This window comes from Suricata suricatta, chromosome 8, assembly GCF_006229205.1.
Source record: "Suricata suricatta isolate VVHF042 chromosome 8, meerkat_22Aug2017_6uvM2_HiC, whole genome shotgun sequence".
NCBI classification, from domain to species: domain Eukaryota; kingdom Metazoa; phylum Chordata; class Mammalia; order Carnivora; family Herpestidae; genus Suricata; species Suricata suricatta.
This window is the reverse complement of record NC_043707.1, coordinates 81,596,727-81,619,094: the sequence shown is the minus strand read 5'-3', so window position 1 is coordinate 81,619,094 and position 22,368 is coordinate 81,596,727. Positions and strand designations below refer to the sequence as shown.

The 22,368-nt window shown below is 38.6% G+C and overlaps 1 protein-coding gene across 1 annotated transcript in view; it reads right to left on the bottom strand.

The window, feature by feature from the left end:
- Positions 1–22,368, bottom strand: part of ERICH3 (glutamate rich 3) — a 105,109-nt gene that overhangs the window by 67,752 nt on the left and 14,989 nt on the right. Inside the window, 4 exon segments of the mRNA XM_029945814.1 lie at positions 3,192–3,320; positions 5,362–5,433; positions 8,960–9,085; positions 11,767–11,860. Coding sequence (XP_029801674.1) covers positions 3,192–3,320; positions 5,362–5,433; positions 8,960–9,085; positions 11,767–11,860 — 421 coding nt within the window.

Sequence of the window (22,368 nt, the reverse complement as noted above, 5' to 3'; positions counted from 1 at the left end):
TGCCAAATAAACCACACAAGCACTGCCACAGAGACAATAGCAACAGTAACTGAATATCTAAGAACTAACAGGACTTAAAACTAAATGTTATTTGGAATAAACCAATGAGATTAGGACAAATTCAAGTTTTTACAGAGGCGTTTTATCCAAATGTATGAGCAAGAGAAGAAAATGGATGAGCAGAGAAGAAGAATGATAACTCTGAACATCCAAGTAAGTAGAAAGCCACTTGTGAGACAGACATGGGAAGGGCATCAAAAATAATATTTCCCAGTATCTGTTTTTCTTTCTTCACTAGTCATAGACTTTTTATCAGGAAGCAAGGTTATCATAAATAAAAACTACATTTCCCCGCATCTCTTGCAACTCTATAGATGTATGCCTCAGATTTGGCCAACAAGATGTGAGCAGAAGTGATACGCGAAACCTCTAGATCATGCCTTTTGAAGAACTGTGCTGCCACTTTCCCTTTATCCCCTCCCCTCCGACTGAAATATTCACATGGTGATAGTCCATCCTGGCTTTTGTATATGAAAACAACACACTAAGTTTGGCAGATCAATGACACAGTAAGAGTCCGAGCTTTTGATGAGCTCATACTGTAGAGATGAGCCCAACAGTGAAACTCACATAAGTGTGTTCAGTGGGGAGGGCATCCTTATGTTTAAGTCACTGTCATCTTGTGTCTCTGCACACAAACCTATTTCCTGACCTATACAGAATCCTTAGTGGATTGACCTAGACAACATTCGATTTAAAGAAATAGGACACAAGGCTCTATGAGCCAAAAGATAAAATGTCTTTAAACCCACAAAGATACATCACACTAGAGGTTTCTGAACAAGGAAATCATATCATCCAAAAGAATTCTTTAACACTCTGTAAAACAAATATGCCTAAGACTCTGTCTTGTCAAATAATTCAACTGAACACAAACACATTGAAAATCGAATGTAGGAATTCAGGAAAGCAGGTTACTATAAACTAGAACATGATCTATTGGCTTCTGTGCTCTAAATTTTATTTCCCCCATTTGCATACAGATATCATTCAGTTAGATGAATATGGCAGTCAAATGTTTAACTGATAACATTTATCTCTAAAAACAAATCTGCATCATTCAACTAACAGCTGTGAGCTACAAACTGTTGTAGTTCACATCAGAAGCCACCTTAAATTTGCTATATTTGAAACTGTTTGTAATATATTTTCCTGGAATAAATATGGCACTGTAGCTTAACATTTTCACAACTGTACCAGAATGTGAATTGAAATTGACTACCTGGTGATTACACAGCTTAGCTGAGCATTTCTAATTCTTAGTAGAAGATCTCTGGGGGTGAATTTCCCAAGCTTGTGCAGAATTAGTTGAATGGCTTTCCACAGTTTTAATGGGAATAGTGCAGCTAAAAGCCTATATGCTACTCTGAAAGTTTAGGTTCAATTAGTGACCAAGTGTAATAACTATTCACTGGATGCTTCCGTTCTTTCTTCAAGAAAGTTAAAAGAAAAATCAATGGCCATATCCCAAAAGGATTATCTCCATCTCAATGGCACATGGAGGTCAGGAGTCAAATTTAAAGGATATGCACCCAAGGATGAAAAGGAAGATCTGAATTTCTGTAAAATGGGAACTACAAATCTGAGATCACAATAGGCATCCCCAGTGGTGCTCTTGCACCATGGGAGGGTGACCAAGTGAAGAACTGTGGCTGATCAGATAGAAAGGCTTCCGAAGAGCTGGTGTTAGTATTTCCTGTAATTTTTAAATTACTTTCTCACTCCTGCCACATTAAGATCTCCTGGATGTATCATAAACTACTTATTGAGGGTGTTCAGCTGGAAAATTGAAAAGAAAGCCTTTCAAGGGTTTTTTTCCTCTCTGAAACAGGTGGGAAGATAGAAAACAGCACTTGATTGTTTCGTTTGTTTCAACCAGGTTAAGCTTTTGAGAGCTTAGTGAATTTGCCATTCAAAAAAAAAAGGAGTATTTGTGTACGTATACATTTAAATGAAGCTTGGAAATATGGTATCAACAAAGGGAAAACGTTTGCTTTTCATAACTTGAGCTGTTCATCGGGAAATGTCAAAACATATTTACCTTTGAAAAATGTCAAAGCTTAACACTATATGTGATGAACCTACTTCAACAATCTGTGAAAGTTTTGCAATTTCTCTATAAATATTGTGCAATCCCAAAAAATGTTCACGCTAACAAGGAAATATATTAGGCCACACAAAGCAAGAATAAAGATGTGATCAAGCAATTCATTTACAACTTAAACCACCAACCTCCAGCAAATATTTTGCAAATCTTTTCCTGTATCTATATTGCTTCAAGCTACCTTACCTTCCTTCAAGCAAATATCATCTCTATATTATAAGTTAATCAAACTGGAATGAATAAATAAACAGAATCTCTGTATATTTAATTATTTTTGTTAGAAAGTGTGTACGTGCTTTTGATAAAAGAAGCACAAACATAAGTATATGGCCCGTCATGCTATACAGTATGATTGAATTTGTGTACATAAATAAGTTTTACAGGTAAGGTGAGAGTGGAGGGAACAGGAAGACAAAACCCAGAGGTCAGAAAATATAGAACATATGTGGAATGACTCACGATTCCACAATCTTGCTGCATTGTAGGGTGTTAAAGGGTAATCATGAGGGGAAATATTGAGTTGGCTAAATTGAGGTCATAGGGCTTAAGATTTTAAATGTCAGGTGAAAGAATCTAGGTTTTTCTAAACATGCCACAGAGCCAGTAAAGGCATTCGGGTATGTAAGTAACATAAATAATCTGCACTTTAAGGAAACTAATCTATGGGGTACCTTGCTGGCTCAGTCGGTTAAGCATCTGACTTTGGCTCAGGTCTGATGGCACAGTTCCTGAGTTCAAGCCCTGCATCAGGCTCTGTGCTGGCAGTGCAGAGCCTGTTTGGGATTCTCTCTCTCTCAGTCTCTCTGCCCCTCCTCTACTTGCACTCTCTTTCAAAATAATTTGACAGGGGGTGATATTGATTATAACTAAACATTCAGTAAAGACAGTTGAACAGATACAAAACCACATTGTCATTCAGCAGTATTCAGAGAATTATACAGACAAATGGAAAGAATTCTTTCTGAGAGTAATTGGAAATTATAAATGAGTTGGGATGGTACATGACAGAGTGTTTAATATGACTTACCAGTGTCATTGGACTGGAATGTCCTTCGTCAACCAGAACACTATGCCCGCGGTTAGCCTTTGGGCCAACTGGGGGATGGGGGGACAGGAACGGCATGTTATTTTCTATAGACCATCTTGTGGATTCTCCCTAGAATAAGGAAGTGATTTTACAAGTTGATGCATAATTAGTACTCTAGGTTAGGTTATTGCCTGACAGGTAAGAGATAATATATTATTAAAGAAGTCCTTTCTCATTACTTTTGATAATGTTCCTTTTGGGGTGCCTTGTTGGCCCAGTCGGTTAAGCAGCCAACTCTTGATTTGGGGTCAGGTCATCATATCATACTCATGAGATTGAGCCCCATGTACTGGCTCTGTACTGAGTTGGCTTGGGACTCTTTCTCTCTCCCTCTCTTTGCCTCTCCTGTGCTGGCTCTCACTCTCTCTCTCTCAAAATAAACATTTAAAAAAAAAAAGTGTTCCTTCAAAAGTCTATGACAGTCAGAACAAGTTTCATGGCTGTACTGGGGCATTGGGTGTGGTAGTGAGAGGCAGGAATTTCAGTCCCCTGGGTTGGAAGTAACAGCTGTACTCAAAGAAATAGCAATGGATACAGTGCATCCTGAATTTTAACCATAATGATATTTATTAACCCGCTTTACGCAGATCACTACAAGAAGCGCAATGCTCTCCACAGCCCTGATTAGTAAAGATTACCAGCAAGTACTACTTTTCTATCCTAAAAAGATACTTAAACCATGCCCCAAGCAAGAGAGATGCATGTTACATAAAAGGAGGCTAAATCATAGGTCTTTCACCAAGTACAGCTATAAAGTGAAAATGATTATAAATACAAATCATATAGGGAGGAACTGGAGTGTCCATCAGGAATTTCTGCCACTGTTGGAGCATGCCTGTGTGTCTGGCAAGCTGGGTGAGAGTGAGCCACACACTGCTGCAAGCAGTGACCATTCTTCTCCATGAGCATTTCAGCAGTAAGTCAGAGAATCTGTAACTCAGTTCTCGATGCAGGACAGCATTAGCATAGTTGATTTAACCACAGATCTCTACACACCAACCTTTCTGATCTTGAATAACGGACCTATCTGCTACTATTGATTTTCAAAATATTTTTAATGTTTATTTATTTTTGAGAGACAGAGAGAGAGAGCATGAGTGAGAGAGATGCAGAGAGAGAGGGAGACACAGAATCTGAAGCAGGTTCCAGGCTTGGAGCTGTCAGCACAGAGCCCAACGTGGGGCTTGAACTCACAAACAGTGAGATCATGACCTGAGCCGAAGCCAGATGCTTAACCGGCTGAGCCACCCGGGTGCCCCCTATCTGCTGTTATTTAAGACTTTGCTAACAAGATTATCTTTTGACCAAGATTAGATAGATTTGAGTCTATCAGGCAAGAGGGAAATATGACTGTCTTATATGGAAGGTTATTCTACCAAAGCTTTACAAATAGTCCTCAGCCTGTGAAATGTGTCTTAAGCCCCACATTTGTGATATGACACAGAAAATAAAGAATAATGTGAATTTGAGTCGCTCAAGAAATCTAATAAAACTGTCAACCTAAACTGAAGCTTTTCAAACATGCTTAATTGAATCTCTTATCCTCCTGATTCAAATTTATATGTTTTGTAAGTTTGCTTCAGAGAAGGGATATCAAATACAAAAATGGAAAAAAGGATTTTTAAATGTCTTGTTCAGAATGTTTAAAATCTTATGCTTTTGTTTGCCAAATAGATCTTCCCTGCCATCTATTTTCAAGGGTCATGTTTGCATGAAAATGTGCCATTGGATAATTTTTAGAATCCATTTTCCACCACTCTGGGAAAATCATCTATTTCAGCTTTTTAAGACAAAAAACAAGAATCCTCTGGCATTTATTGCATATCAATCGAAGAAAGACAAAAGCAAAATTTTAAACTTGAAAAGAATGTTTTCATGTTTCCTTTGAAAGGTTTGTACCTTATAAAATTTATTTTGCACAAGAAGCTCCTCTTTTGCCAAGATTTTCTGAAATAAAATGGCCAAGATATAGTCTTGGTGAAACCATCACCTGACTTCACCTGAGTTACCTCGAAGTAAAGTGCCTCAGAATACTTCAATAATACCACTACTGACTTTTAAACTCATAAAATAATATTATGAAGTAAAAGAGAATTGTGTAGCTCCTTACCTTAAATCTCTGAATTCGCTCCTTTCTAGCTAAGGTCTCCAGTTTTTTCTTTATTTCAAGCTGATGATAACGCTAAGTGCACAGGAAAGAATGGAGGAGAAGATCATATCAATTATAGCCAAGAGTTTTTTAGAGGAAACTAAACCCACCAGCTAGCTGTATTCCTGATCCTCCCCCCCTTTGTCACTGAGATGGAGAAGAATCACCGGAATATGTGTGCAAGTGGGAATATAAATTGATACAACTCTTTGGAAAACCGATCCCTAAGATAAAGTGATGAAAAGGGTCCCAATTCTTTAACCAATACTTTCCACTTCTAAACCTAGGAGGAAATTGGGATTAAAAGAAAACATATCTGTGTTATGCACAAAGATGCTATCTGAAAGGATTTTTCTCTTCAAAGGAAAAATTCAAAAGCAATATAAACCTTATAGAGAAGAGTTAACTTTTGGCCACATCTGTATAATGGAATAGAATGTAATCACTAAAATAAGATTCACAAAGAGTTTGTTTAAAAAAAAAGATCGAAAATGCATGTAATGCAGGAGCAAAGTAAAATACAGAATTGCACAGAACTATGATTTAATTGATCACACTTATATTGTGTGACTGCCCCTGGGCCAGGTAAATGCATCTTGGGCACCATCTCCTCTGGAACAATGCTAATTGCTAAGCAGTCTCATTCTACAGGTGCAGAAGCTGAGCCAGAGGACCATGAACTTGTCCCAGGTCACACATCTAGTTAGTGGTGGAACTGTAATTTGAAACTCAGTCTATTGGACACTAACTTCCTGTTTGTTTGGTTTTTATTTACTTATTTTTCACAAAACCATGTCCCTGTCACAACAAAGCATATTTTTTATTAATGTATATATATGAATAGAGACGAAAAGGAAATGTATGTTAACAGCAGTTCTCTCTGAGACAAAGGATTTTATGTGGTTATTTTCCTTTATATGCTTTCTTGTGTTTTCCTAATTTTCTGTAATATATTAATTATATAATTTAGAAAGAAATCCCATATGAAAATAATCTGCTTACAGTTCTATTTGAAATCAGTCAGACACATTTGAGAGAATTTTAAAGAGTGGTTTTATCCTGTGTTTTGATCTCCTTGGGCTGCCTTTAGGACCCCGCAGACTCAATCATTCCCTACCCAAAGTATCAACCTCTTCAGACACTTCTCTTTCTTCTCTCCCTCTTCCTTGGTCTCTCACCCACTGATCACCATTTTGTTAGATTTGCTACCAGTCATTTTCTGTCTTCCATTTATTTCTAGTCTCTGCAGCCCTCTCTCCTACTGCCCCTCCTCTTCAGGAAGGCCACCAATGTCTTTGCCTCTGGGTCAGACCAGAGTCCTTCTCCCCTCAGTGCTTACCTCTTTAACCACTGTACATGCGGCTTGTGAGAGCCTGCTGGCTTCCAGGACACCTCTCCCTGGGGCCCCGGTTTCTACCACCAAGAACTCCCTCCTACTCCCTGGGGTAGATAATTCCCCGAGCCCCAGCAGTGCACCGCCACTGTCACTCCAGCGCCCCCAGAGTTGCTCTGGCTCCTTCTCCCTGCTCCGTCCTCATTCAGTGTCAGTCTCGTCAGTCTCTCTCCCCCTTCACATCTCCAGGGACAGCTTCCTTTCCCCAGCATTTCCATGACTGCTGTGAGCCCTTACCCTTGGGCGACAGCTTCCTAATTGACCTCCCACCTCTAATCTTTTCCAGCTCATTAATTTATCTCCCACATTTTTAGCAACATCATCTTTCTAACGCTGCTCTGCTCATTTATTTCTTGCCCCTGCTGAAAAAACATCTCTTTGCCTCATCACCTATGGTCCAAACCTAGTTAGGAATTGAAGGTCTTCCCGAAACCAGGCCCCAGCTTACTGAAGAAGGCCTCTTCCTGCTGCTCCATCAAGCCACCTGCCTTGCAGTCTGGCCTCAGTGAACTATCCTGCCCATACACGACGGACTTTCCCCTCTGACGCTGAGCCTGCCGCCCTGGCTCTCTCGAATGTTTTCTCTCATGCTTTCATGTGCAGCCTCACTCAGGCTTCAAGGCCTAGTTCAGATAGCAGGACCTCCGTTCTGCTTCCTCTGACTTTCACAGAGGCGAGTCATCATTCTCTGAACTAGGTCTGTTTTTCCTCTCTTTTACCATTTGATCACTTTCTACAGTAGGTTTTTGTTTTTATTTGTTCATTTTTTGTTTTTTTGTTTTTATATCTCAGACCTACATAACACAGCCTCATACTGATACGTGGTAAGCCTACAAGTAATGACAAATGTTTGTGGTACGAACAAATACATGAACATGAATATAACAACATTAGTAAACAGCATCAGCATAAACTAAATGTGAGACAAATGTGACAATTTAGAGACAGCTATTCTATTTGTTAATTATATAAATATATATCATAGTTTTATATATATTACATTTTATAAAATTATATAGTCCATATTAACACAGATATTTATTCTAAATTTTAAGAATATACAAAGACTCTTAAGTAAAAGCATATTCAACAGTTATGATGAGTAAGTTACATGAAAGTTGGGAAAACCAAAACTTCAAGGATCCAAGCTAATACAAAACCTGGTATCTATTGGTTAAATTTGAAACTAAGTATAGATGAATCTACTGTACTATTTTTTAACATTTGTTGCAGAATTCCAACTAATACCTTTATAAGCAAGTGAATTTGAATGATTCCATAGAACTCATGCACTTGTTATAAAGCACAAAATGAATTCCTAAATTAACAGATCATATACATCTTATCTGAATACCACACTTGTTCAGTATAATGGTAGCAGAATAATAAATATTTTCAGTGCCACTACACTTAGTATTGGCTTCACTGGTGATTCTACACTTGTTCATAAATGTTTACTGCACTCACAGGTCAATGATTTTACCAGCCAAGATTTCTGATTTACTGCTGTATGGTCAAGCCAAAAGGTGACATGCTTTTTCACAGAGATTAAAATGGTGTTGATGCTCGAAACTATAAGTTCCATGGAGCAAGGCTAAAATAATTTATCAAGTTAGCTAGATATCCTACTAAATATGCCATGTCAGATTTGGAAAAAAAAAAGTTGTTGGTGCTCGGTTTATGAATCTATGCTGACCAATGTGGCCTCAAGTGGGAGGGACAGCAGCTGTTTCAATGCCTAGTCCCTGAAATTTAGCATACGGCTCAGCTTCAGAGCCTTAAAAGAATAACAAATCTGAAATAATTCATGGCAGTGGAATTACTGATATTTAAACAGATGTCATTTTTTTTTTAGCAAATGGAAATTGAGGTACAGATGGTGAGGGCTGGTATGTTTTAGAGTAGCCATTATGGATTAAAAATCTACATTTGTTAAATTAAATATCACAAAATACATAATGATGTCCATAGTTTTCTGTAACTGAAACAGAGAAAAGCTTACTTCAGTCTCTTGGCTCCTTGTTACCCAAAGATTATAGAGTATTTCTCAGGGCACCATTCCTTTTTAATGAAATACAGGAAGAATTCCTCTGCTTCTGAATATAGAAGTAGTAGTAATTATCGTACTAGAAAATATCTATTATAAAGGAAATGTGAACACTTTACCTCCATATCAAGAACCTTGTGGAAAATAGCCTGAGCGAGGCACTCCCGGATATATTTTTGGTGGTCCCTCTTCATGATATTTAGTCTGTATTCTTTGTCAGAAAGTATTCTCCCACTTCTTGTGATCTATTTCATGATAAAACATACATGGAAATACAAAGCAGAAAATGTATTGTTCATTACCAAAAATGGAGAAGTGGCATGACAAAGAGACAGGGAGAGTGGCAGCATCTTCTAAGCCTAAAAGAGCATTCTACTACGGTTAATAAACTTTCACTTTTAATGAATATTTCATAAGGGAAAAAATCAGTCTTATATCCCATCATTGAAAAAACACACACAGGTGGTGCACTTGGCGTTTAAGACAAGGTTTTCATTAGAGCCACAATTTCTCCTTGATGGAACCCAGGTGTTCTTTTCATGTCTCTTTTTTGAACACATTTGGGAGGAAGAGTGGAGTGCCACCTTGAAACAATGAATAGGAGCAGTGATCACAGGACTGATGATCTCACAGGAAATAACTCTGAAGGGCAAAACATGTAAGCTATAGAGGTTCTCGTCAGTTTGTTTTAAAAACAATTGGTTTCATTACTTTATTTTCACACGGTTCTTTCTCCTTCCACTCTCCAACCCAGAATGTAATTTAAAGTGTCATGAGTCAGATTTCTTTCAGATTATGTAGTGCTGCACATATAAAAGAGTCCAGATTGCTTTCAATTGGCATCATTGAAAATGCCAGGAGTGGTAGTTTCTGGTTTTTATTTACTTGTTTTTCTTTGCTTTTAATCTTTCCGGAGAGCATATTTATGGTATTTTTCTGTATCTTCTATAAACAGAGGGCATTAGCCTCCTTGGATTGTTCATCTTCTTCCTTTCCATTTAATTATGCCCTGCTCTTTCAGGTCTAACCCAAGCCCACATATTTCTTAATTTTGATTAAAAAATTTTTTTTGGTGTTTATTTACTTTTGGAGTGAGAGACAGAGAGAGAAAGACAGAGGTGTGAGCAGGGGAGGGTCAGAGAGAGAGGGAGACACAGAATCTGAAGCAGGCTCCAGGCTCTGAGCTGTCAGCACAGAGCCCCACACGGGGCTCAAACCCACAGACTGCAATCATGACTTGAGCTGAAGTCAGACACTTAACCAACTGAGCCACCCAGGTGTCCCACATAAATCTTAATTTTGAAAACCGTAGTTTTTGAACACTGTTGTGGCAACATATTAGAGTGTGGGGACCAAAGAGATTTGTGTTACAAGTGATTGGTTACTGATGATTGTTTTGTGTATCTTTTTTTCCCCCTTAATAGAAAAAGGGAGTGTGGTTCTAGAAAGTGTTTCCATTCACAGATAACTCAGTCACAGTCCTTGGGATGTGTTGTCCACCAGGTATCATGTTGTATGTTTTCAGCTGAGAATAGATATTGAGAACATCGGGTACCATGGCTCCCTCCCCGGTTAACAGGTGTCACTGCTCTCTTCCCACTGGGAGATCTGATCTCCTCAACTAGACTGTAAGCTCCTATAGGGCAGAAGTTTTTAAACTTGAGCTGGCATCAGAATTACCTGGAAAAAGTGTTGAAAATAGATTGATGGGCCTCACCCTACAGCTTCTGACTCAACAGGTCTGGAGTGGGGCTCTAAAATTTGCATTTTCTAACAAGTTCCCACTTGATGCTTAACACAAGTTCTAGAGAAATCTTCCTTATTTGAGTTGTCATGCACATAACCAATGTTCAATACACACTTGCTAATGATGTTAATAAGTAAATACAACATCCTTCCCATTTATACATAAAGCTTACCAATTGTTGTTATCCAAAGAGGGTATGTTAATAGTAACCACAATAATTGCCACAAGCATTTATTACACATCTCTTATTGCAGCAACAATCCTGAGGGCTGGGTATCATTATCTTCATTTCACAATTGAGGGAGCTGGAGCTGAGCAAGTTAAGTGCATGATTTGCTCAAGACTTGTAAAAGGCAGAGCCCGGTTTCAGCCAGGTCTGTCAAATAACAAAGCCCCAGGAGACAAAAAGCAAACTCTCAAGGGATCTCCCGCCCCTGCCAGCGTTCCAAGCACATAAACAACAATTAGAAACGCAATGCAAAGCCTTTCAACACCATGGCAACAATAGTTAAGGAAATTCATTGTGTTTTAAGAAGATAAACAGTAAAATCATTACTCACACTTTGTATAACCAGGCCTATTTATTCCGGTGGAAAACTATAGGTTTTCTTTAAAGATTTTCACATTAAATACATTTAGAAGAATGGAAATTTTGTGGAAATGATAGTTTTAGAGCTAAGAAAAGACACTAATATTATCAATAAGCCATCCAGGAAATGAAACAGGCTTTTAAAATTCAAGGGGAAATTTTGAACTGTTCATGTCTTCCACACCATATTCTGTGATTATTAAAAATATTACATTTTCCTGAAGACAGTAAGGTCTTCTCTGTGTTTAATCTCTAAAATTTCCTAGCTCATACAATGTGTTCAATGAAAACATGTTGAATAAATAAATGAATTAACAAATAAATAAAATATGCTATTGGAAGCTCATAGGGTTTTTCTTCAATAATTTATAAGTAGCCTTAGTAGTCATTGTCCTCTCTTCCTATCTTTTGAAACACAGCTTCAGAAAGATAATCAGAGCTCTGGAAAAGAACTAATTTTTCTAAAATGTGGAGGATGTTGGGGTAGATGTCACTGATTAGTGATTAGCTCAAAGAGAAAACCAGAAAAGGGGGGGAATTACTGGATTTAATGAAACAAGAGGGGAGATAGGAAGCAAACCAAATCTTACCAGTCCTGATCTTAGAAGATGGCGTCTTATCCTTGTGTTGTTAAAATATCCAGTCAGGTGTTTATCAGTAAGACTATTATATGCCGCAAGTAACCTGGAAGAGAAAAATGAAACCATTAAGGTTTTATGAGGTGTTGCTTGACAACCAAGGCACTTCTTGATTTTCTCATCCCCAAACTGTGCATAATCATTCACTCGTCCAGTCACTCATGTGTTTAATAAACAGGTATTGAGCACTTAGTGTTTTTCAGGTTTTCCGATAAGAACTAGGAGACAGTCCTGACATTATTTATTTTGCAGACAAGTATGGAAATCAGGCATGAACAATTAAATTGGGTGTGAAAAATCCAACAACAGAAATATGCATAACTCATGGGGACACAGAGAAAGAGACCAACTCCAGTCGTCAGGAAAGCCTTCACAGAAGCAGCCTGATGAAAAATTTGGAGTTCCTTCAGAGGACTCTTCAGCCTCCTGTTTTACCCTAAATTCTAAAAACAGACTTATGTGCACCTCCTCAACGTATTCTTTCATGTCTTTGGCACATGACACACGGTCCGTCTACTGGCAAGGCCTTTCCCTGACCTCTTAGCTAGTGGATAAGACCCACGATTAACAAGCATCTCTTTCCAGAAAACATTCCCTGATACAAACTGGATGTACCTTCCACTCCACCCCCCTAAAACCTCAAGTTACGTTACACATCACTGGAAGGTCAGAAATTGCGTTACTTTTAGTATCCCTATTGATGTTATTTTATATGTTCCCACATAATGATGTTTCAATAGATGAAAACACAATTTTGCTTGGGACTCATTCTAACTGATATAAACTTCTAAATTTAAGGTCAGCAGCTTAGACCTCTTAACTTCCAGATAGATAGATAGATAGATAGATAGATAGATAGATAGATAGATAATCTCCAATGTCCTTAATTCCACATCCAGAACTCCCCACCTCCTCAAAAAATATCAGAAATTACTTTTGATTTTTAGGGGCTTTTATTTTAAGAGTTAAAAGAAAACAAACTGATATTGTACCTGGGTAGATGGTCAATCTGAATCTATAAATCAAAGTTTAAAGCTATTTTTTCTTTTAACTTATCCTCTGATTATTATCACCTTACAAAAGCATACACACATACATTTACATGTAGGCACTTATGTTCATCCATATACATAAATGTGAATATATGTACATATATATGCATATATGCAGAGGGAGACGAACACAGAGAGACAGGTAGAGAGAGGCAGAAAGAAAGAGAGAACTCACAAATCTAAACACAACCCTAAGATAAGGCTGTCTTAAAAAAATGTATACCCTATTTCCTGCAACGAAGATTATAGACTATACATATTATGAACATTTGATCCTTAACTTATTTGGAGGCCAGAGCAGAAACTCATATTATAGAATCTAGTAAATGTCATTAGTGACTATTTTATTTAGCAGCCTTAATTACATGGAGATGGTATTGGTGACCTTTTCCTTTCTCTTTTCTCCTTAACGCCCATCTTAGGAAAGTTATATGCTGTCAAATGGTAAGGAAAGTTTCATTTTGTCCACAAAAGACACTGAAAGTGGTTAAAAAGCCCAGAAGGCAAGATGCCACATGAGGGTTGCCGACAGTGTGAACAACTGCGGAAACCATTATTTCACTGGGTTTATGTAAAAAGACAACCCGAGGGCTTCAGTAATGCATATACGGAACCAGCCCCAGATAATGCTTTGAAACTACTTTTTAAATGAACTGTCTTGGAGTCCCATAGTTCATCAAAGGTTTCCTGTCTCCAAAAGGTCAACACTGTATCCCTTACCCTTTCTGAATCTCAGAATATCTTTTCAGCAGCTCATTTCAGAAAGGTGAGCAGGTGTCTCTCGGTCCTAACAATCATGATTCCACAGTTCACAGATTCTTAAGATAAATCATTAGACAGATATCATATATAGTCTTTTGTCTGTTTTTCAGGCTCAGGTCTTTTTTTTAAGTCAATAGTTTTAGGATAGCTATGAGTGCTAAAACCCTGATTAAATGAAATAGGGTCAAAAAGTTAGGATAACATAAACTTTAACTTCCCTACTGACTGAAAATAATCCCCTTCTTTCAATTCCGAATTTGTTGCAGTTTAGGTCTTAAGAATAAAGCTTAGCCAGCTTTGGCACCACCTCATCTTAATTCTTCTCTCTCAGGTTCCTACTAAATGAGTTTGTGTCCACAACAGCCTTCCAGTCTTACTGAAAGGTCCAGTTGAGTTGAAACCTTTGAACACATCAGCTTTCTCACCTTTAGGGAAGCCTGAAAATCCCTGATTGGGATGCCATTTGTAGAGCAACTTTTTCCTTGACTATCATTTACAGCTGGCCTTGGCAGAAAGGCTGAAAAATAACTAGCTGCTTCCATCCAGGGTCAGTCATTTCTTTTGCAGCAGTACCTAATTTATTTTTTTTTTAACTGGAACTTTAGATTAACAAACTGGTAACAAGAAATTGTACTAGAGTTAACTGTATATGGATTTATTAAAAACTGCTGTTAAAGACTGAATGTTTCCCCCCAAAATTCATAGGCTAAAGCGCTGACCCCTAATGTGATGGTATTAGGAGGTGGGGGCTTTGGGAGGTGATATGCTCAGAGGGTAGAGCCCTCATGAATGAGATTAGTGCCCTGATAAAAGAGACCTCAGAGAGTTCCCGTGTCCCTTTCCCCATGTGAGCATAGAGCAAGAAAATGGCAACATATGAGCCAGGAAGCGGCTCTCAGAAGACATTGAATCTGCTGGCACCAGCCTCCAGAACTGTGAGAAACAAATTTCTGTTGTTTCAGCTCGTAGTCTATGGTGTTCTGTTAGAGCAGCCTGATGGTACAAAGATAGCTGTCAATGCAAACATTTCTATTGTATACATATAAATGCACCCTGTTCTGACCACGAAGCCTCCTCCACAGGGAGACGGTAGTAATTCTGTGTCTCAGCCCCAGCCATGGTCTGTTTGATCCTTTCTGCTCTGCTTCTCTTCATGTGTGCTTGGTATGGGTTTGTGGCCTCCCTTTGCATTTACTCAACTATGAGAACTTTACTGACCCAGCCACAAATTTAGATTGGTAGAGTTTTTCTAATGTTTCTGCCTTTGTCCTCTCCTTTCACTGCTACTCTTTCCCCAACATATACACCCTTTTCTTTTTTTTTCTTGTACTCAGCAGAGCCCTGGGCTGAATGAGGTCACCTCACTTGAACTTGGTGATTGTGTTGGTGATCGTGTTGCACCTGGAGCACTCCACTCCCTTTGTAAGTCACTCTCTGCCTTTCAGGTCAAAGCTGGACTTCTGGTCAAGCTACCCAGTCCTGACATCCTCCCCTGCTGCCATCCATGCACTGGTCACAGCAATTATCAGGCCACTGTGACTATCATTTAAAAGCCACGCTGTTCATACCGAGTCCCACAGGTAAATGCCCAGGCCAGCCTACCTCACTGGCTTCTTTATCAGATGGACAAGACCACTTACTCACCTCCTGGTTGCTGGGTGGAGAACAACCTGCCATCTGGCTCAATGCACCAGGGAAACAGTACCCCAGGACACAAAGCAACTCTGTCCTTTTCCTCCACTTCAATACACACCCCACATTCCTGTGGTGCACTGGGATTAGAGGAGCAGGCTGTTGAGTCACTGGGGTGCTGCCTTCCCAGCTGCAGCCCTCCAACACTGAGCCCTCCAACTCATGCCGTGTAGAACATTATAAACAAGGCTCTGAAGTAATACAGTCAGGTTTCTTAGCAATCCTTCCACTGATAAGAAAGAATCTATCCCCCAAACCCCCAACTGAACAGACAGACACTCTATTATTAATCACAGACATTTATTGAGCACTGACTATTTTCTGTAAGGTACTAGGGATTTAGAGACAGCACAGACCCTACAACCCACTGAGTTCCCAATCTAGTGGGGAAGTGTGCGTGCACATACAGAGTGTGGGCACATGTGTGCATGCACATCTGGGCATCCTTAATTTCTTCCTGTGTCATAGGCTGATTCATTGATACATAGATCATGAGTGATCATATGTCTCCGCATCAGACTCGGTGCCCTAAACTGGGCAAGGAGTGTAATATTCCCATCCCATGCTGCATATGACAAGCGCCCCCACATACAGAGTCTCATGTGATTTCTTTTAGGCCCCTATTACAGATCTTCCATCTTCCTAAAATGAAAAAGCTCCAACACAAGATTATCATTTAACGAGTCAGTCCTGGGAAAACCTAAGGTAACATGTTTTCACCTGAAGAATCTCGTCAGGCCTCAGCACTCTTGAACCTTCTCCCAGCACCGCATGTCCCCACACTGTTTACCCTTGGTGGGAGGGACAGATATAGTGGTTAAGACTCCAGCTCCAGTTCAATCCTGGCTTCACCATTACTGGCTCCATAACTGAGAGCAAGTGACTTAACTATGCCTTGATTGTTCTACATTCCACAAAACACTAGAACATGAACACAACTCAGCCAAGTTCTTTGCCACTTTCTAACAAGGATTACCTTTCTTTCAGTTTCCAGTCACATGTTCCTCATTTCCATCTGAGACCTCATCAGAATGGCCCTTACCATCTGTATTTCTACCAACAATCTGTACACAATTAATTGGGTATTGTCTGAGAAGTAAGCTTTCTCTCCAGCTCTCTTTTCTTTCTGAGCTCTGACCATCACAAGAAAGTCCCTTCACAAGAAGTCCCTTGGAAAATCATATCTGATAAGGGGTTAATATCCAAAATATATAAGGAATTCACACAACTCAGTAGCAAATAATAATAATAGTAACAAGAAGAAGAAGAAGAAGAAGAAGAAGAAGAAGAAGAAGAAGAAGAAGAAGAAAAAGAAGAAGAAGAAGAAGAAGAAGAAGAAGAAGAAGAAGAAGAAGAAGAAGAAGAAGAAGAAGAAGAAGAAGGAGAAGACGATGACCTGAATAGACATTTTTTACCCAAAAAGCATACACATGGCCAACAGGTATATGAAGGGATGTTCAACTAATCATCAGGGAACTGGAAATCAAAATCACAATAAGATATCACCTCAAATCTGTTAAGATGGCTATTATCAAAAAGGTAAGAGATGAGTGTTGGTGAGAATGTGGAGAAAAGGGAATACTTGTACACTGTTGTTGGGAGTGTAAATTGGTGCAGCCACTGTATGTGGTGTAGCCACAGTATGGAGGTTTCTCAAAAAATTAAAAATAGAATTCCCATACGATCCAGCAATGCCACTTCTGGGAATACATCCAAAGGAAATAAAATCATGACCTTGAGGACATATCTGCACCCCCATGTTCACTGCAGCATTGTTCATAATAGCCAAGACATGGAAACAATCTAAATGTCCATCAATGGAAAGATGGATTTAAAAATGTGAGATACACACACACACACACACACACACACACACGCACAAAATGGAAAATTACTCAGTATTAAAAAAAAAAGGCAATCCTGCCATTTGCAATAACATGGATGGAACTTTAGGGCATTATACTAAGTACATCAGAGAAAGATAAACTGTATGATCTCACTTATATATGGATTTGTTTTTATTTTAAAGATCTAATAGACTGTAGCACCTGGGTGTCTCACTTGGTTAAGCATCCAACTTTGACTTAGTTCATGATCTCGTGGTTTGTGAGTTCAAGCCCTGTGTCAAGCTCAGGGCTGACAGCTCAGAGCCTGGAGCCTGCTTCAGATTCTGTGTCTTCCTCTCTCTCTTCCCCTACCCTACTTGCTCTCTGTCTTTCTCTCTCTCAAAAATAAATAAACATTAAAAAATAAAAAAAGGTCTAATAGACATAGAGAGTAAAATGATGGTTGTCAGGGATTGAGGGTGGGAGAAACGAAGAAATATTGGTGAAAGGGTACATATTTCCAGTGATAAGATGAGTAAGCTCTGGTGATCTAATGTACAACATGGTGACTATAGTTAACAGTGTTGAGTGTTGTATTATATAGTTGGAAGTTGCTAAGAAAGGAGATCTTAAATGTTTTCACAGCACCAAAAAAAAAAACCTAATTATGTGAGGTGATGGATGTGTTAACTAACATTACTGAGGTAACGATTTTGCAGAATATACATATATCAAATTATCATGTTGCATACCTTAAACTTACACACTTCTATATGTCAATTACAGCTCAAGAAAGCTGGGGGAAAAAAAGTTTTGCATCTCAAAACTTTTCCAGTCTCTACCCACTACCAGTTCCAAACCTGCTTCCACATTTTTAGGGATTTGTTATAACAGCATTCCACTCTTTGGTACCAATTTCTGACTTAGTCTGTCCAATCACTGTCACAAAATGGACTAGGTGGCTTAAACAGCAGACACTTAGTGTTCGCAGTTCTGGGGGCTGGACGTCTGGGGGCAGCGTGTCAGCACGGTCAGGTTCTTGGTGAGAGACCTCCTCCTGGTTGACAAACAGCCACCTTCTCTTTGTACTCTGCACAGAGCAGACAGAAAGGCAAGCTCTCTCTCATCTCTTCTTATAAGGGCACTAATCCCACCATGAGGGCTCCGTCCTCATGACCTATCTCTCAAAAGCACCAGCTCCAAATACCATCACACTGGGGGATGGGGTTTCAACATATGAATTTGAGAAGGACACAAGCGTGTGGTCCATGACAGAAGGCATAACGGTCTTCAGTTTGTGGATGAGGAAAACAAGCCTTAGGTGAAGTCACTTGCTGAAGACCATATAACCTAAAACCTATTCCTGATAATATTTGCCAAATCACAGTGAAACACCACTCGCAAGGGCTTGCTAAGGTAGTAACCAGGATGCTAAGTATGATGACAGAAAAATAAGATTCATGAAATATTCACAGAAAAATGTAATTCCATAAATTCCCCAGTACAGAAATAGAAAAATTTTTAATGGAGATTCTTATAGACAAAAATTAATATATACATAACTTTCATTTATAATTGGCCATATCATTAGCATAAAAGCTATGTACTGAAATCTTAAAATTATCTTATTTTTTAATATATATTTCCATAATTTGCTTTATAATACTAATTTCTCTAGCAAACTTGTTCAGACAGCATGTAAAGAATAATTTTGACACAATCAGTTTTATTTAGCTCAAATTGTGACCTCACCCATTTGAATTAATGAAGCTTGTACTAATTTATTATTTCTGCTATACCAAAGGGCCACACATTAGTAGCTTAAATAATACAAATTTATTGTCTTATACTTCTAGAGGTCAGAAGTTCAAAATGGGTCTCACTAGACTAAATTCAAGGTGTCATCAGATCTACATTCCCTCTGGAGACTAAGGGAGGATCTTTTTGACATTCCAGAGGCTCCCCACATTTCCTGGCTCCTGGCCCCCTTCCATTGCCCAAGCCAGCAATTTGCCAGTCATGTCTGCACCATCAGTGCTGAGTGGAACTCGATCTCACAAACTGGGAGATCATAACCTGAGATCATGAGAGCATGAGATCATGACCCGGTCAAGATTTGGAAGCCCAAACAACTCAAACACCCCAGGTTCTGGCTCTTCTGCCTCCCTCTTGTCTATGCAGACACCCATGTGATTACTTACATTAGGTCACCCACATTAGTCAAGAATAATCCTTTTATTTTATTTTAATTCCATGTGCCAACTTAATTTCCCTTTGCCACATAAACTAACATGTGCACATGTTCTCATGGGCTTTTTTGAGGGGCCATTATTCCGCCTATCATGAGGCTTTTCCTATATGCCAGATGCCAGGGAGCAGAAACACTGGACATTGGATGTTGTGGCAATTACATCATTTTATGCTCAACAAAATCAAATGAGACTTAGGTGAATGAGCACAGTTTTATTACTAAAGATGATCGAGTTGTGCTTTGCATTCCAGAGGTCACTAAATCTGCAATTTGTAGAGAGTCTGATAGTGTTCAAGGAAAGCCTACCTTAAGTCTCCACTGCCAAGGCAGGCTTCTAGCAATGACAACCAGATAAAATGTTTCTGCAACTCACTTGTCAAGTGCTTATATTTGTATGATTAAACAAATCACAGAATATTGTGATTTGATTGCCATTATGTTACAATTCGCGAGCAATGGGGCTCCATCTCCTGACCGAAACGGCTTTCTCACTGTCCATCAAAAAAAAACTTGTGAGAATCCAAGTTTCAGCTCTGTGAGGAAACTCACCATACTCAAGCCAACAAACCAAGACTAAGATTTTGAATCTCAGCAATATTCTTAACAAAGAAGTTAATAAAATCTAGATGAGAACAACTTCCTCAAATAAAATATCTGAAAACAGTACAAATAACCAGAAAACCAAAGAAAAATTAAACTATGTAGCTTCCTATCATTAAAAACTGCATGTCTGTCATTTAAGAGTGAGAAAATTTAAGAAATACGTGACCAGACACCTTAACACTTAACAGGTGCAATGATTTTCCTGTAGTTACTTAAGGCAAATAAATCTATGTCAAATACTTCAGCCCAAAGTAAATTTGATGAGATAAAAAAGGATGCGATTTGTGGCTAGAAGGCTTGAGGTTAAATTCTAATTCTGGCCTTTACAGGATGCATGACCCTGGAGAATTCAATCTTCTTCCTTTTGCAATTATCACCAGGAAGTTAAACGTTGTGACTGCTTCCTGAAGTGGATGATCTAAGTTTACTGATCTGGAAATGTATTCACCTGAAGCCATGGGATTATTTATAGAAATGACCACATGAGGTCTACTCGACTCTCTCATTTTATATTCAGGTTACTGAGTCTATATTTATAAAACTAGGTATAACTCATCAGTAAATTCAGATCAAAAGGACTCAAAAAGAAGATGCCTTGCATGTCACAGGAATTCTCTAAGAATTATACTGTCCCTTTCCTACCTTGTCTCCCTCCCTTGCACCAGAATTTCTTTTCATCATGTTTGATCACACTTTTTATTTTTATTTCTTTTATGTTTTAAGACTATTATTTTTGAGAGAGAGAAAGAGGGTGAGTAGGGTAGAGGCAGAGAGAGGGGAGAGTGATAATCTCAAGCAGGTTCTGTACTGTCAAGTGCTAGCCTGATGTTGGGCTCAAACTCACAAACTGCAAGATCATAATCTTTGCTAAAATCAAGAATTGGACACTTAACCAACTGAGCCACCCCTGATCACTCCTAGATTTATGTAAGGTTCCTCCCTGTATCCCTCTTGCAAATTGTACCGTGGTGCCTTGTCTATTTGTTGAATTGTACCGTGGTGCCATTATCTGTTGAATGAATGAATAAATAGTTAATGGAAACAAAGTCTATTGGCCCAATTCCTTGACATATATCCTTTTAAAAAATCCATGTGTGAGGATCATAACCCCTCTTCTGCTTCAGGATAATAACTGAAAAGAGTTTATACCAAAAGAGGTTCAAAAGCTTGCTCTGCACAGTTTGGCTTTTTTAAGATTCAGAATGTGAATGTGGATGATCATGCCAATAATATGTTTTGTTGTTTTGTTTTTGTCAAATGAAGGCTTTTGCACTGTGATACAAAATTACATTGAAAGAAAATTTCCTAGGGAAGCAGGACAAAACAAAACAAAACAAAAATCTTTTGAGGAAACTTGAAGAAAGACCAATACAGAAGAGTAATTGACAGAAGGGTCAATTATTTCCCAACCCTTTATAAGAAAACTCTTTGCCAATTAAATTTAGACCATGAGTCTCTGCTGCCTGCCACTTTATAGAGGGTGATTGAACTACTATTATACAAATGATTTTATATTACGTTCTTCATTCCTTTTATTTGTATCCAAACCTGCCAGATCTCTGCAATTATGCTAAATATTGATTTACAATTTCTCTCAGCTTATTCCAACAATGCAGAAGGATTAGAACCACAACATTATTTTATTTATAGCCTTAATATGACGGTTTGAAGTGACTAGTAAAAACAAAACTACTCTCCAACTGTGCTGACCACTGGTGGGATAGTCTTGCAATGTTCACAGATGAGGCAATAAGAAAACAGCATGTGGGAAGTCAGTAGGCCTGGGCCTCCCTAAGGTTGACAGTTCCCAAAAGATGAGGTTTGAGCCTCTAAGCTCTTCTCTGGAGACCTAAGAATTTCAGTTCTTTGGACAGGAAAAAAAATTGTGGCCACTTAAAAAATATGCATTAATAGAAAAATAGTATGCAAACCAAGGGAGATAAGGAAGTTGTCTGGAGAAAAGATGACAGGGGGGAAAGTTCTAGAAACCAATAACTTTCTTCACTAGTATTTATTGATCACTTAATTTTTTTTTTTAGTCACACAGTAAACACGTTATGTAACATGAACTATATATTTTAATTCTCAAAGTAATCCTGCTAATTACTGTTATCTGTCTTTTTCCGGAAAAGTAAACTAAGGGATAGAATGCTTAGATAATTAGCTTACATCTAGTTAAAGACAGAGCCACAGTTCAAATAAGGGGCTGTTCTGCTTTAACCATGACACTAACCTGTGTTCTACAAGGTACAGTCAATAGTCTTGAAGAGCTCAACCCGAAGAGGAAAATGCATATGGGGGTCAGATGAGTGAACAGTTGATCTGTGAAACATGCTAAGCAGGCAGGAGCATCTAAAACCATGAGTGA